Here is a 15,741-nt window from a genome sequence, read left to right as displayed (position 1 = left end):
AGTCCCCCTTGGCCCTCACCAATGTTTATCAATGCACCACAAAAAGTATCCTATCTCGACTCATCTCAGCTTGGTTCTGCCCAACCTGGAACGCCTTTTTCACCTTTCTTATATTTTCACTTGTACTTAGCCGGTTCCCTTTAGAGATCCGAGATGGAGGAGGTCAGTGGCTTTAAATTCCTTGGTGTTAACGTGTCAGAGGATGTGTCCTAGGACCAGCACGTAAATACCAATACAAAGAAGGCCTCTATTTTCTTAGAAGTTTGTATAGATTCATCATGTCACCAAAGACTTTGTTGCACTTCCATGGATACACAGCGGAGAGTATCTCTAACTGGCTGTATCACGGACTGGTATGGAAACACCATTGGCCAGGAATGGGAGAGTCTGCAGTGGATATGGCCCAGTCCATCACAGGCAAAGACCTTCCTGCCACTGAACATGTCTACATGGAGTGCTGATGCAGGGAAACAACATCCCACCATCCAAGCCAGGGACAAAAGCCTTGGGTGCCACACCACCACATTCAGGAACTGTTATTATCTGACAACCACCAGGCTCCCGAACCAGCGAGGGTGATTTCACTCACGTCGACACTGAAATGGTTCTACAACCGACAGACTCATTTTCAAGGTCTTTACAACCCATGCTCTCAATATTATTTTTATTTTGGTTGTTTGTCAGCCTTTGTTATCGCATGTAGTTTTGCATTAAAATCCTTTCTGTACAGCAACACCAAACATGAGAATTCCAGCAGAGGCTGGAAATCCAGAGCAACACACACACACAGGCTGGAAATCCAGAGCAACACACACAGAAGCTGGAAATCCAGAGCAACACACACAGAGGCTGGAAATCCAGAGCAACACACACACACACAGAGGCTGGAAATCCAGAGCAACACACACACAGAGGCTGGAAATCCAGAGCAACACACACACACACACACACACACACACACACACACACACACACACACACACACACACACACAGAGGCTGGAAATCCAGAGCAACACACACACACACACACAGAGGCTGGAAATCCAGAGCAACACACACAGAGGCTGGAAATCCAGAGCAACACACACACACACACAGGCTGGAAATCCAGAGCAACACACACAGAGGCTGGAAATCCAGAGCAACACACACACAGAGGCTGGAAATCCAGAGCAACACACACAGAGAGGCTGGAAATACAGAGCAACACACACAGAGAGGCTGGAAATACAGAGCAACACACATACACACAGAGAGGCTGGAAATCCAGAGCAACACACACACAGAGGCTGGAAATCCAGAGCAACACACACACACACACACAGGCTGGAAATCCAGCGCAACACACAGAGGCTGGAAATCCAGAGCAACACACACAGAGGCCAGAAATCCAGAGCAACACACACAGAGAGGCCGGAAATCCAGAGCAACACACACAGAGAGGCTGGAAATCCAGAGCAACACACAGAGAGGCTGGAAATCCAGAGCAACACACACAGAGAGGCTGGAACTCAGCAGGTCAGACAGTGTCCATGAAAATGAATAAACAGTCGACACCGGGTCAAGACCCTTCATCGGGACTGAAAAGGAAGGGGTTAGATGCCAGAAGAGAAAGGTAGAGGGAGGGTAAAGAGGCTAGCTGGAAGGTGATGGGTGAAGCCGGGTGGGTGGGAAAGGTCAAGGGCTGGAGAAGAAAGAATCTGATAGAAGAGGAGAGTGGACAATAGGGGAAAGGGAAGGAGGAGGGGACTCTGGGGGAAGTGATAGGCAGGAGAGTGGGGAATTGAGGAGGGGGTGGGAGGAGAAATCGATATTCATGCCATCAGGTTGGAGGGTACCCAGACGGAATATAAGGTGTTGCTCCTCCATCCTGAGGGTGGCCTCATCTTGGCAAAAAAAAAATTCACGATGTATGTCAGTGATGATAAATCTGATTCTGATCTGTGGAGGGAAATAGACAGCTGCCATTTCCGGGGAGACCCTTCGCCCGACTGGATCCCGCTGTCCCGGTGAAGGTCACAGCCCCGAATACCGACTGTCCAGTCCCCTGACTGAGTTCCTCCGGCGCCAGTGTGTGTCTGTCTGTCTGTGCCTGTGTCTCAACCAGAATGAAATTTCTGCCATCCTGCACGACTTCCCCGGTCATTTATTCGTGGTGAACCAAGCAATCTACGGAGGACTGAGAGCGCATGTGTACTTTTGCTTTTCCGCACTTGCCCTTGGCCCGGGCAGGGGAGGAGGCGGTGATCATTGTTGCCGACGCGGCCGCTGTAACAACCTGTGAAATTGACAAGTGAAACTGACACATTGTGTCCAGCTGCCTTTTGTCCGTGGCGCCCACCCGCCTCCCAGCATGGGTAGTTCCAGCAAGCAAGAAGTTTACCAAAACTTCCTGGAGTTTTACCGAGAAGCTCTCTCCTCGGGCACCGCGTCGCCCTGCACCGGGGAAGAGCAGGTGCGTCTGGGCAGGCACTTCCTCAATTCCGTGCCCAGCTCGGGACACCGATTCCAGTTCCTGGATTTCTACCGGCTCGCCCAGGAGTTTGTTGTTGGTACCGGGGGAGGTCAGCATTTGGGACGCGATGGCTTCCGGGGCCTAAGCAAAGCTTTCGAGCTGTTGGAGATGCTTGCCGTCAACCTGTACTTGTGGCCCTGGCGGAAGGAGATCAGGTCGATCAAGGTTGGTGCGCTCAGGGTCTAAAGGATGGGCTGTTCCGGCTGCTTAAACTCCATCAGTCAGCAATGGGTTAATCTTAAGGGCCGCTGTTATTTTCCGGTTTTGCGCTGTCCGCGGGGACTGAGTGGTAGAGGCCTGTAATCTGGAGTTTGGGGAGCTGAACGCTGGGTTTGGTGAAGGTGCAGAAAGATTTATGGAACATTATAGCAAATACAGGCCTTCGGCACACTATGCTGTGCCTGATCCTAAGATCAATCTAACCCTGCCTTCCCCCATAGCCCACCATTAGTCTTTCATCCACGTGCTTACCTAAGAGTTTCTTAAGTGGCTGTGTCAGCACTCTTGGCAGGGCGTTCCACACACCCACGACTCTCGATATCTATAAAAAAAACAAATTCTGACATCCCTCCCTATACGTTCCACCAAATGCCTTAGAATTATGCCCCCTCGTATTATCGATTTCCACCCTGAGAAAAAAATCTCTGGCTGTCCACTCGATCTGATCATTTTCTACACCCCTATCAGCCTTTGTGTGCAGTTTTTCGATTCTTTTGTATTTCCGTGTTCTACTGTGAATGCCTGCAAGAAAATGAATCTCTGGGCAGTATGTAGTCGGGTATGGAAGCCGATCTGGTGTTCTGCTGCTGCAGCAGCCCACCCACTTCAAGCTTCAACATATTGTGCATTCAGAAATGCCTTCTGCACCCCACATGGTTATTATTACTGTCACCTTGAACCAGTCTGGCCATTCTCCTCCGACCTCTCTCACTAACAAGGCCTTTTTACCCACAGAGCTGCCTGTCACTGGATGTGGCTTGTTTCTCGAACCACGCTCTGTAAACTCCAGGGACTGTTGTGCGTGAAACTCCCAGCAGATCAGCAGTCTCTGAGACGCTCAAACCACCCCGTCTGCCCCCAACAATCTTTCCACAGTCAAAGTCAATCAGTCACATTTCTTCCCAATTCTGAATAACAATTGAACTTCTTGACCGTGTCTGCATGCTTTAATGCATCGAGATGCCGCCACATGATTGGTTGATTAGATATTAGTGCTATTGGGGTGTACAGGTGTAACTAATAAAGTGGACACAGACTGCCTACAATACTTTCATAATTTACTTTGAATATTCAAGTCAGCTGACACCCTCCTTCTCTCCAGCTGGCCCAACGTGAGATGCTGTCTGGACCAGGCAGCATCCTGGTGTTGCTCTTACATGGGTCAGACCCTTGGAGCTGAGAAGGTGTAGGGTATTGGTATTAGTACTTGAATCAGAATCAAATTTAATATAAGACATAAGAGCAGAATTAGGCCATTCAGCCCATTGCGTCTTCTCTGCCATTCCATCATGGCTGGTTTCAGATTCAGTTTATTGTCATTTAGAAACCACCAATGCAACGCGGTTAAAAAATGAGACGACGCTCCCCCAGAATGATATCACAAAAGCTCATGAGAAAACAGACTACACCAGAAAATCCACATAACGTTTGGCAATCCCCAATCCAGAGTCCGGAGAGGTTGCTGCGTATTAATATCGCGCTGCCGTCTTAGCGCGTTCCCCGGAAAGGAGCTCCAAATCCACCAGGCAAAACAAGACTACCCAGACACACCAAGTCAGGAGACCAACTCTAGCACCCAACAAACCAAAAACTAAAGCTACAAGACCTACACAAAGCCACATAGTTACATATAGTTAACATATAGTTACAACAGTGCAAACAATACCATAATTGATACAGACCATGGGCATGGTAAAAATAGTCCAAAGATGTTAAAAGACTATAAGTTCGAAAGAAACCACCACACAGTTTCCACAAGTCCCCAGGGTCCCGATAGACTCGCCATCCCACGCAGGCGGCAGAAGGGAATACCCCCGCTATGGACTTCCACGGCGCCGCCCGACTCAGCCTCGCAGACGCAGCACACAATGGAAGCTCCGTCGAACCTTTGATGCCTTGACTAATCAAAACCCTGTCAACCTCTGCTTTAAATACTCAACGACCTGGCCTCTACAGTCGTCTGTCACAATGAATTCCACAGATTCACCACCCTCTGGATAAATAAATCCCAACTCATCTAGGTTCTAAAGGGGCAGCCCTCTATAAACATCCACTCTTTCCACTGACACATGTCGCAAGGTTTGTTATTTTGACAACGTGGCGGTACTTGGTTTTGTATTTTTCATGCTGAGTCGCAGTGGCTCTCTTGTTTACTTGCCATCTAGACAGATTAGCTCCATGCGCACAGTATAGTGCTGTGCAAAAGTCTATGCCCCCACCCGAGGTTTTCTTTATATGGTTTTAGATGGAATGGTCTTCACAGAGCCCTGATCGCAACATCATCAAGACCATCTGAGATTACCTGGAGAGACGGAAGCAAGCGAGACAGCCAGAGTCTGCAGAAGAACTGTGACAAGTTCTCCAAGGTGCTTGGAGCAACCTACCAGCCGATTTTCTTATAAAACTGCATGGCAGTGTACTAGAACCATAGAACATTACAACACAGAAACAGGCCTTTTGGCCCTTCTTGGCTGTGCCGAACCATTTTTCTGCCTAGTCCCACTGACCTGCACCTGGACCATATCTCTCCATACACCTCTCATTCACGTACCTGTCCAAGTTTTACTTAAATGTTAAAAGTGAGCCCGCATTTACCACTTCACCTGGCAGCTCATTCCACACTCCCACCACTCTCTGCGTGAAGAAGGCCCCCCCCAATGTTCCCTTTAAACTTTTCCCCCTTCACCCTTAACCCATTTTCTCTTTTTTTTCTCCCCTAACCTCAGTGGAAAAAGCCTGCTTGCATTCACTCTATCTAACCTGTCATAATTTTATACACCTCTATCAAATCTCCCCTCATTCTTCTACACTCCAGGGAATAAAGTCCTAACCTATTCAACCTTTCTCTGTAACTCAGTTTCTCAAGTCCCAGCAACATCCTTGTAAACCTTCTCTGCACTCTTTCAACCTTATTAATATCCTTCCTGTAATTAGGTGACCAAAACTGCACACAATACTCCAAATTCAGCCTCACCAATGTCTTATACAACCTCATCATAACATTCCAACTCTTATACTCAGTACTTTGATTTATAAAGGCCAATGTACCAAAAACTCTCTTTATGACCCTATCTACCTGTGATGCCACCTTTAGGGAATTTTGTATCTGTATTCCCAGATCCCTCTGTTCTACTGCACTCCTCAGTGTCCTACCATTTACCTTGTATGTTCTACCTTGGTTTGTCCTTCCAAAATGCAATACCTCACACTTGTCTGTATTAAACTCCATCTGCCATTTGTCAGCCCATTTTTCCAGCTGGTCCAAATCCCTCTGCAAGCTTTGAAAACCTCCTCACGGTCCACTACACCTCCAGTCTTTGTATCATCAGCAAATTTGCTGATCCAGTTTACCACATTATCATCCAGATCATTGATATAGATGATAAGTAACAATGGACCCAGCACTGATCCCTGTGGCACACCACTTGTCACAGGCCTCCACTCAGAGTAGCAATCCTCCACTACCACTCTCTGGCTTCTTCCATTGAGCCAATGTCTAATCCAATTTACTACCTCTCCATGTATACCTAGCGACTGATTCTTCTTAACTAACCTCCCATTCAGGACCTTGTCAAAGGCCTTACTGAAGTCCATGTATACAACATCCACTGCCTTCCCTTTATCCACTTTCCTGGTAAACTCCTCGAAAAACTCTAATAGATTGGTTAAATATGACCTACCACGCACAAAGCCATGTTGACTCTCCCTAACAAGTCCCTGTCTATCCAAACACTTGTAGATCCTATCTCTTAGTACTCCTTCCAATAATTTACCTACTACCAAAGTCAAACTTACCGGCCTATAATGTCCTGGATTACTTTTAGAGTCTTTTTTAAACGACGGAACAACATGAGCTATCCTCCAATCGTCCGGCACCTCACCCATAGATACCGACATTTTAAATATTTCTGCCAGGGCCCCTGCAATTTCAACACTAGTCTCCTTCAAGGTCCGAGGGAATACCCTGTCAGGTCCTGAGGATTTATCTACTCTGATTTGCCTCGATAGCAAGCACCTTCTCCTCTTCAATCTGTTTAGGTTTCATGATCTCACTACTTGTTTGCCTTATTTCCATTGACTCCTTGCCAGTTTCCTTAGTAAATACAGATGTAAAAAACCCATTTAAGATCTCCCCCATTTCTTTTGGTTCCATACATAGCCGACCACTCTGATCGTCAAGGGGATCCAGGCTTTTTAGATCCTTTCTCATTTCTTCAAGTTTTTCCTTTTTCCAGTTTAGAACTTCAACCCGAGGACCAGATCTATCTTTATCCATGATCACTGCTAGTCCAAGATCCTGATGATTGAGGGGTAATAACTCTTCCCAAACCTGGTGGTGTGATTCCTGAGGCTCCTGTACCTTCTCCCCTCTGGTTCAAGATCCTGATGGTTGAGGGGTAATAACAGTTCCTGAACCTGGTGGTGTGGGACCTGAGGCTCCTGTGCCTCCTCCATGTTGGTAGTGAGAAGAGAGCTTGCCCTCGATAGTGGGGGTCCTTAATGCTGCTTTCCTGTGACGGCGCTCTGTGTCAATGTGCTCTGCCCTTATTTCAGATTTTCAGTATCTGCCTTTTTTTCTTACTTTGAAAGGAGCTTTTCTTTTTTGTTCAGAACTTATGAATCTTTGAAATTTTTGCGCCAGGGCTTGTGGGTTATCAGTCACTGAGTCAACTTGAGGCTCATTGTTGATCACTTGAGTTAAAAGAGGGAGTGGACAGGAAAAGAGATTCAGTCTGAGGATCTACCATGGTAGAACACAGAACAATACAGCACAGGGACAGGCCATTCAGCCCACAATATTCTGCCTAACCAATTAAATTAGTAATCAAATAGCCATCTAAACAAATCTCTTCTGCCTACACAATGTCCATATCCTTCCATTTTCCTGACATTCACGTGCATCACTATACATCACATCACATTCACTATACATCTCTCAAAGTCTGAAGTACGGTTTCTGCCTCTATCACCACCCCAGGGGGTATGTTCAAGATCAGAATTGAGTTGACTGTCGCTGCCGTATGTTTTCACGTGAAATGTGTCATTTTGCGGTAGCAGTACAGTGCAATACATAGTAATGAAAATACATAATTAAAAACTATAAATTGCAATAAGAAGTACATATATAAATAAATAAGTGAGCAAAAAGGGGGGGAAAGTGAGGTAGTGCTCGTGTCCATTTAGAAATCTGAAGGTTGAGGGGAAGAAGCTGTTCCTGAAATTGTGTGAGTGTGTGTCTATCTGTCTTCAGCTCCTGTACCTCCCCCCGATGGTAGCAATTGCAGGCACCCACCACTCTTTGTGTATTTAAAAAAAATGCCCCTCCCATCTCCTTTGAAATTACTCACTCTCACCTTAAATGTATGCCTTCTGGTATTAGACATTTCAACTTTAGGGAAAAGGTACACTGTCTACTTTATCTGTGCCTCTCATAATCTAATAAACCTCTAGCACATCTCCCCTCAGCCTCCGGCGCCCCAGAGAAAGCAACCCAGGTTTATCCAGCCTCTTGTGATAGTACAGGCCCTCTAAACCAGCCAGTATCCTGGTAAACCTCTCCTGCACCCTCTCCAAAGCCTCAAATTCCTTCCTACAGTGGGGAGACCAGAACTGGATGTGAACTCCAGATGCGGCCTAACTCGAGTTTCATAAAGATGCAACGTAAACTCCTGACTTTTGAATTCAATGCCTCAACTAATAAAGGCAAGCACGGCATACATTTTCTCAACCTCCCTATCAACCTGTGTAGAAGTAGTGAATAGCTTAACTCTGATACTAGGTTTCTGGGTGGGGTCTTTGATATTGTTGGGAGCTTTCCTGATGTGGTGGGAAGTATAGACAGAGTCGGTGGTTTCTGTGATGTGCTGAACATCTTACTGCAGTATCCTGCAGGGCAGTTGCTACAGCAAGCTGCTTTACATCTGTGTAATAAAAAATGGTGAGCGTCGACAGGCGTGCCAAATAAAATTACAAGGACAACATCTAGTTCCTTCGGGAGGCAACCCTGAGGACACCTCAATCCCTCGCCGGTGTCACCAGCTGAAGCGTTGCGGGATGTCATAACATCCAGATAGAGTAGTGGTCGCCAACCCGTCGATCGCGATCGACTGGTCGATCTTTGAGACTTTCCCAGTAGATCCCGAAAAAGAAAGAAAAATTAATACACAAAAACTGTTGAGAGATTGTTTCTGGGTTGCGGGGTTTTAGTTCCGTTCTTTCTGCCCAGTGCGCATGCGTGTAGCTCCCCCCCGCACTGCACAGTGTACTTCAGTGGTCCCCAACCACCGGGCCGCGAGGAAACGATGTGAGTCAGCAGCTGCACCTTTCCTGATTCCCTGTCACGCCCACTGTTGAACTTGAACGCACGCGAGGTCATCCGTCGCCTAAACACAGTGATACCTTCGCGCTGGGGATCACTGGTTGGTCGCGGGCGGCCGGTGGGAAGTGCCATCGCTACTGGCCTGGAGCGCGGACAGATGGGCGCCGCCTCTAAACCTGATTAGCACACCGAATGTTCGTGGGGAACCCAGAGCTAAAATATTCGCAGACGACCTAATTTGGGCTCAGGATTCCGGTTGTGTTTACCAGCACCCACCCCCCCCAACCCCGTCGGCCGATCCGCAAGAATATTGTCAATATTAAACCGGTCTGCGGTGCAAAAAAGGTTTGGTACCCCCCTGGTGTTTATACATTATTTCTACTTCCGGGTTGCAGTGTTTTACTTCCGGTCTTTTCTGCCCCGGTGCGCATGCGTGTAACTAATTGATCTGGGGTCGATCTTGCCTTTCACTATGGCCGAGGTAGGGGATCTTGGGCTCCAACAACTTCCCAACCACTGATGTCAGGCAAACAGGTCTATAGGTTGGGTGAAGGGGCTGTTGTGGGAAACAACTGGAGCTCGGAATCAGATCTGCCCTCCAGCAAAGACCCTTTCTGCTGCCTCCCACCCTTCTTAAATAGCGGAGTAACATTCAATTTCCCACTCATCCGGTACAATGCCAGAATCTATCGATTCTTGAAAGATCATCGTTAATGCCTCCGCAATCTCTCCAGCTACTTCCTTCAGAACCCGAAGGTGCATTCCATCAGGTCCAGGAGATTTATCCAACCTCAGACCATTAAGCTTCCTGAGTACTTTCTCTGTCATGATTTTCACTGCACAAACTTCACTTCCCTTGCCTGACACTCTAGAATGTTCGGTATACTGCAGACGTCTTCCACTGTGAAGACTGATACAAAATATGCATTCGGTTCCTCTGCCATCTCTGCATCTCTCATTACAATATCTCCAGTGTCATTTTCTATTAGTCCTATATCTACCCTCGACTCTCTTTTACCCTTTACATACTTTAAAATGCTTTTATTATCTTTTTTGATGTTCGTCACCAGCTTCCTCTCATAATTCATCTTTTCCTTCCTAATGACCTTCTTAGTTTCCTTCTGCAAGTTTTTAAAAGCTTCCCAATACTCTATCTTCCCACTAGCTCTGGCTTCCTTGTATACCCTCTGTTTTGCTTTTACTTTGGCTCTGACTTCACTTGTCAGCCACGGTGGTGTCTTTTTTCCCTTTGAAAATTTCTTTTTATTTGGGATATATCTGTCTTGCACTTCCCTCATTCTTCACAGAAACTCCAGCCATTGCTGCTGTGCTGTCCTTCCTGCTAGTGTCCCTTTCCAGTCACCTTCGGCCAGTTCCCCTCTCATGCCATTGCAATTTCCTTTATTCCACTGAAATGTGAACTCAATCATCTTCACACCTCCCTTCACCCCCTCTTCACCCACCACCCCACTTCTCTTCCCCCCCCCCCCAGTAATCCGGTAATTGAACAGGTAGATGCTGACTTCTCACCATTAAGGATATGCAGGAAGGAGCTGGAAAAGAGCCAGTAACATCATGAAGGATCCCATCCACCAACTCCACCAGACTTAAAGACAGTTACTTTCTCCAAGCAATAACTCTAATCAACACGTCCAGCCACTAACCCAGCCCTCCACACCTCCCACCACCACTACTTTATCACTTCCTGTCAGTCACTTTATGGACCCACAATCTATATATACTGTATGAGCTATCTTACGTATTTATATTTATCATGTTTTTTTAATGACTTTATGTTTTTGTGCTGCACCAAGCCCAAGTAACAATTATTTTGTTCTCCTTACACTTGAATACACGAAATGACTTGAAACAATCTTAAACCTTGAACCTTGAAAGAGCAGGTGATTGTCATTTGTTAAAGTCCCTAACACGGTCTCTTTCATTGCAGACCTTCACTGGAGCCTTTGTGTACTTTATCCAACCCGTCTTTGCGCCCAGTGTGCTTCAGGACATCTTGCAAAAGCTGGGCTATGTTCGGCAAGGAGCCAGCGAATACGTGATATTGAAGCAGGTCAACGAGGAGGAAATTGGCCAGCTGGGATTTGAGTTCTTCTTGGCCCGGGCAGAGTGCGAGCTAATGCAGGAGATGCTGAAAGAAGCTACGCATCGCAGTTGTGAGGATATCGTCCAGCTGAGGTGCTCTCCTCCTCCGAGGGAAGCTGACTGCATGAATCTCCAGAACACTAGCTCAAGGTTGGGTGAAGGGGCTGTTGTGGGAAACAACTGGAGCTCGGAATCAGATTTGCCGTCCCGCGAAGACCCTGCCCAGTCTGAATTCTCTGACGACGCCCCTTTGCCCCTGATGGAGAACAACACAGGCGGAATCTTCGGAGGAGCATCTGAGGCCTCAAGTGATCCCTTGGGGTCCTCGAGGACTCCCATTCCCGATAATATTGACCTTTATAGTGACTACAATGATGAGAATGTGAGGGGCCATAGCCACATTTCGCCCTTGTATCCGGAGCAGTGCAGTTCTCTGCTGGCTTTGGAGCAGCCGCTGTTGGGGAATACCAACTTCAAAGCAGTTGGGAATCTGTCCCCAGGGCAGACAGGGCCCCTCTCCCTGAACTTTTACTCCAGCTCATTTCTGATCGACCGTCAGCCAGACGGCAAACCCCCGGGCAACCAGGGAAGTGATGTCCTGAGCCAGAGGGACCCTCCAAGATCAGAGGCCGCCAAAGAGGAGTGTAGCGAGAGCTGGAGGCACGGCCGAAGCACCCAGAGTAAGGCCCCCCAGTACAACAATTGGAAAAAGGATCACAACACGGTGGTGGAGATAGAGCTGAAGAACATGGACTCTAGTAAGCTTCCCTACTCCACGGCAGAGACCACCAACGGTGCCTTGTTCCACCAGGGGGGCCACTTTAGTGCCTCTGAGTCACAGGAGCCATTGGGGTACAGAGGGCAGTGTCGGACTCAGCTGCCATCAGCTTGTCATGTGCTGAGACCCTCCGAGTGTTGCCTGTGCCCATCAACGGCGTTCCCTGCCGGGCGGCATCCGCTGGGGACCCACGGGTTCCGAGACAGCCCCGCCCAGGGGGGCAGCGTGGTCCGCGAGCCTCCCCAGTCCCACTACATCCCGCCCGGCAGCCCCGGTGACCGGCCCGTCCCCGCCGCCAGCGCCTGCCGGGTCTGCTGCAGCCCCCTCGCCACTGCCCAGCCAATACACGAGGAGTGCCTCCACGTGCGGGAGGTGGCGGCGGGTGGCGACTCGGACTCCTACCTCTACGTCAGCCGGGTGGCGTGCGGGCGGGCGGACATGTGCCGCCGATGCCAGAAAGCCTCTCGGGACCCAGCTCCCTCCGACGGTGACTTGGAGAGCCTCCAGGCGGGTCAGATCCGCTGATCGTTCCTGACTCGTTTACAGCTTTGCCGCACCGGGTCTCAAAAGAGTGAACTGACCTTGGCTTGCTCCCTGCCAAACTCAACGCTGTTTCAAAGAAGTGCTTGCGCGCGAAGATTGGTTTCTGCTGACTGGCTTTGCCCAGGGAGAATGTCAGAGTCTGAAAAGAACCAAAGAAGATTGTCACGTGTACATTGAAATGCATTGTTTTGTGTCAACACCAACACCACCCTGGGATGTACTGGGGGTGCCTGTGAGTGTCGCCATGCTTCTGACACTGAGTACAGGACATTGGGACTAGTGTGGACTGGTTGAGCACAAGGACCTGTATCCATGCTGTGTTGTCTTTGACTACATTGTTTCTAGAATGTTCCACCACTGAGGTTTCTATTCAGTCTGCAGTTGGTGTGTTTATCTCTACAGCTTTTTCTGAATGAGGGTGGAACCGTAAAGATGATTAGTTTTATTTGTCACGTGGACATCAAAATAGAGTGTAATGCATCACTTGCATCAATTACCAACACGTGGGGGGGGGGGGGGTGGCAGCCCCATAGCTTGCTCACAACTTACTCACCCTAAACCGTATATCTTTGGAATGTGGGAGGGGACTCCTTAGAGACAGTGGCAGGAATTGAACCTGGTTCACTGGCGATGTAGTGTTACGCTACTGTGATGCCCACAGCTTCCCTGCACTGAGCTTTAGAGCAATGATCTGTCCAGGGCTTTCGTTTCTGCTGCCTGGTTTTGCACAGGGTGAGCAATCACTTGGTCTGGACCAAGGGCCCTCTTAAGTGTCAAGAGAAGGTAGGTGAATCCTCAACACCAACGCCCCATGCGAGTGTGAAACCAGTTACTACCAATTAGTGAGTGGACATCAAGCACTTTGGTCGAGGGTTTCTTTGGTCCGGTGTCTCAGAGCTTGCCTTTTCTCTGAATGAAAGCACAACTCTCGTTGGGAAACAGTGAGCCATGACGAAAAAGACAAACCCAGAATCACTATCAGATTTAATGTACAGATTATAATACAAATTAATTAAGTAGTGCAAAAAGAGAGCAAACAAAAAGAAACCTCTGAATTAGTGTAGATGGGTTCGTTGTCCATTGAGAAATTGATGGTGGTGGGGGAGAAGCTGTTCCTAAACCTCCTGTACCTCCTCCTTGACCGTAGCAACGGGAAGAGGGCATGTCCTGAGTAATGGGGGTCCTTAAAGATGGATGCCGCCTTTTTGAAGCATCATCTTCTGAAGATGTCCTCAATACTGGGGAGGACATCTGCACGGGTCGTGGGAGTCAACGACAAGTCTGATGTTTATTGGCCATCCCTCACAGTGCCTTCTCTGTCAGTTGACCATATAGAATTGTACGGCACAGGCCCTCTGATCCACGGTCTGTGCTAGTCCTGATACCAATCTAAACTAATCCCATCTGCCTGCACATGATCCATATCCCTCCATTGCCTCAAGTTCACATGTCTGTCTATCTTAAACACCTCAATTGTACCTTTTTCCACCCCCTCCCCAGCAGACTGCTACAGGCACCCACCACCCCTGTAAATAAATACTGACCCTGCACGTCTCCTTTAAATTTCCTTCTCTCACCTGACACCCGTGACCTCTAGTACTTGATGCTTACACCCTGAGAATAGACAGTCGGTGTCTTTTTCCATCTGTGCCTCTTGTGAATCTATCAGGTCACCCCACAACCTCCAGTGCTCTAGAGCAGGGGTTCCCAACCTGGGGTCCACATACCCCTTCCGTAATGGTATTGGTCCATGGCATAAAAATGATTGGAAACCCTTGCTCTCGAGAAGGCAACCAAAGTTGTCCAGTCTCTGCTTCTAGCTCATAAATTCCAGTGCAGGTTGGCATTCTGATGAACCTTTTCTGTGCACCACTCTCCAGACAAAGTTTTACACAGCTCTTACCGACTCTTGTCTTCTATAGACGATGGTCTGACCAATGAAGACAAGCAAACCATACAAGTTCAAGTTTATTGTCGTCTGATTGTACGTATATACGACCAAATGAAACAACATTCCTCTGGGCCATAGTGAGTCCATGAAACATTTCACACACAGCATATAAAACAGAATATTACCATAATTTCATAAAGTATGATTCAAAATACATGCCGTTGCACAGTACAGGAAAACAGTGAACAGGTTGCTGTCCTAGTGGCAGGATCGCGGTGGTGGCAGGGTATTCATTAGTCTCACAGCCTGAGGCCTTCTTTACAGCCTTCTCTACTTATCTTGCTACTTTCAGAGAGTTACGGACTTGCACCCCTAGATTCCCCTGTACACCATTGCTCCTAAGGGTCTTTCCATTTACTGTGCATTTAACCTCCTTGTCCAGATCAAACTCTCCCCTGCCATCACATTAACCCAGTTCTGCCAATCATTCAAAGAGATGGAAACCTGTGGGTTATTAAAATTGAAAGTAAATTTATTATCAAAGTATGTTACCATATACTATCTTGCTGGCATTTACAGGAAAATAAAGAAATGCAAAAAAAAAACTAAACATACACAAAGACTAGCAAACAACCAATGTTCAGAAGAAGACAAACTGTGCAAATAAAAAGTACTGAAACCAAGAGTTGTAGAGACCTTGAAAGTGAGGGTGTAGGTTGTGGAATCAGTTCAGAGTTGTGCCGAGTGAAGTTATCCACATCGGATTGTTGTAGGGTAATAACTGTTCCTGAGAACCTGGTGGTGTGGGACCTCCTCCCTGCGGGTGGTAGTGAGAAGAGAGCATGGCCTGGGTGGTAGAGGGTGGGGAGGGTGCAGGAGGGTTTCTCACCAGCACTTGATCCACAGGCTCATCCAGGTGCTTCTCAAACAGCCTGCGTGTCTCTGTCTCCGTCAGCTCAGTCAAGTGTGTTCCAGATTCTGACCACACCCAGACCTGGTTTGGTCCTCTCACTCTTCATCTTGAGCAGTCCCTGACCTTATATGCCTCTGCCGTGGGGAAGAGGTTATCTCAATGTCCATTGGAATGTGTTGTTTGCATCAACACCCAACACAGTTCGATGACGTGCTGGGGGCAGCCTGCGTGATGGGCGCTGCTTTCTTGAGGCAGCTGTCCGTGTGAATGTGCAGAGTAGAGAGGAGGGCTCTGCCTGTGATGGGCTGGGTTGTTGCCAACACTTTATGTAGGCATTTCCCATTCCTGGGCGTTGCTGTTTCCACATCAGGCTGTGACAATTTGTCAGTTTTGTAGTGTTCTCAACCGGGCTCTCCAATTTCTCAATTGTATTTCGAAAGTGAAGTAAAATTGTTAAA

At 47.9% G+C, this 15,741-nt stretch overlaps 1 protein-coding gene across 1 annotated transcript; it reads left to right on the top strand.

Moving 5' to 3' along the window:
• Positions 1-2,143: 2,143 nt before the first annotated feature.
• Positions 2,144-15,053, top strand: LOC140740857 (uncharacterized). Its single transcript, XM_073070423.1, has 2 exons — positions 2,144-2,682; positions 11,004-15,053. The coding sequence occupies exons 1-2, from the start codon at positions 2,356-2,358 to the stop codon at positions 12,459-12,461; spliced, it is 1,785 nt and encodes a 594-aa protein (XP_072926524.1). The 5' UTR covers positions 2,144-2,355; the 3' UTR covers positions 12,462-15,053.
• Positions 15,054-15,741: the final 688 nt, after the last annotated feature.

This window comes from Hemitrygon akajei, chromosome 17, assembly GCF_048418815.1.
Source record: "Hemitrygon akajei chromosome 17, sHemAka1.3, whole genome shotgun sequence".
In the NCBI taxonomy this organism is placed as follows: Eukaryota; Metazoa; Chordata; class Chondrichthyes; order Myliobatiformes; family Dasyatidae; genus Hemitrygon; species Hemitrygon akajei.
Note: the sequence above shows the minus strand (reverse complement) of the source record. Positions and strands in the feature narration are given on the sequence as shown.

Coding starts and splice junctions, on each gene's coding strand:
- LOC140740857 (XM_073070423.1), top strand. CDS start 2,356: ATGGGTAGTTCCAGCAAGCAAGAAGTTTACCAAAACTTCCTGGAGTTT. Junction 2,683..11,003: donor AGGAGATCAGGTCGATCAAG/GTTGGTGCGCTC, acceptor CTTTCATTGCAG/ACCTTCACTGGAGCCTTTGT.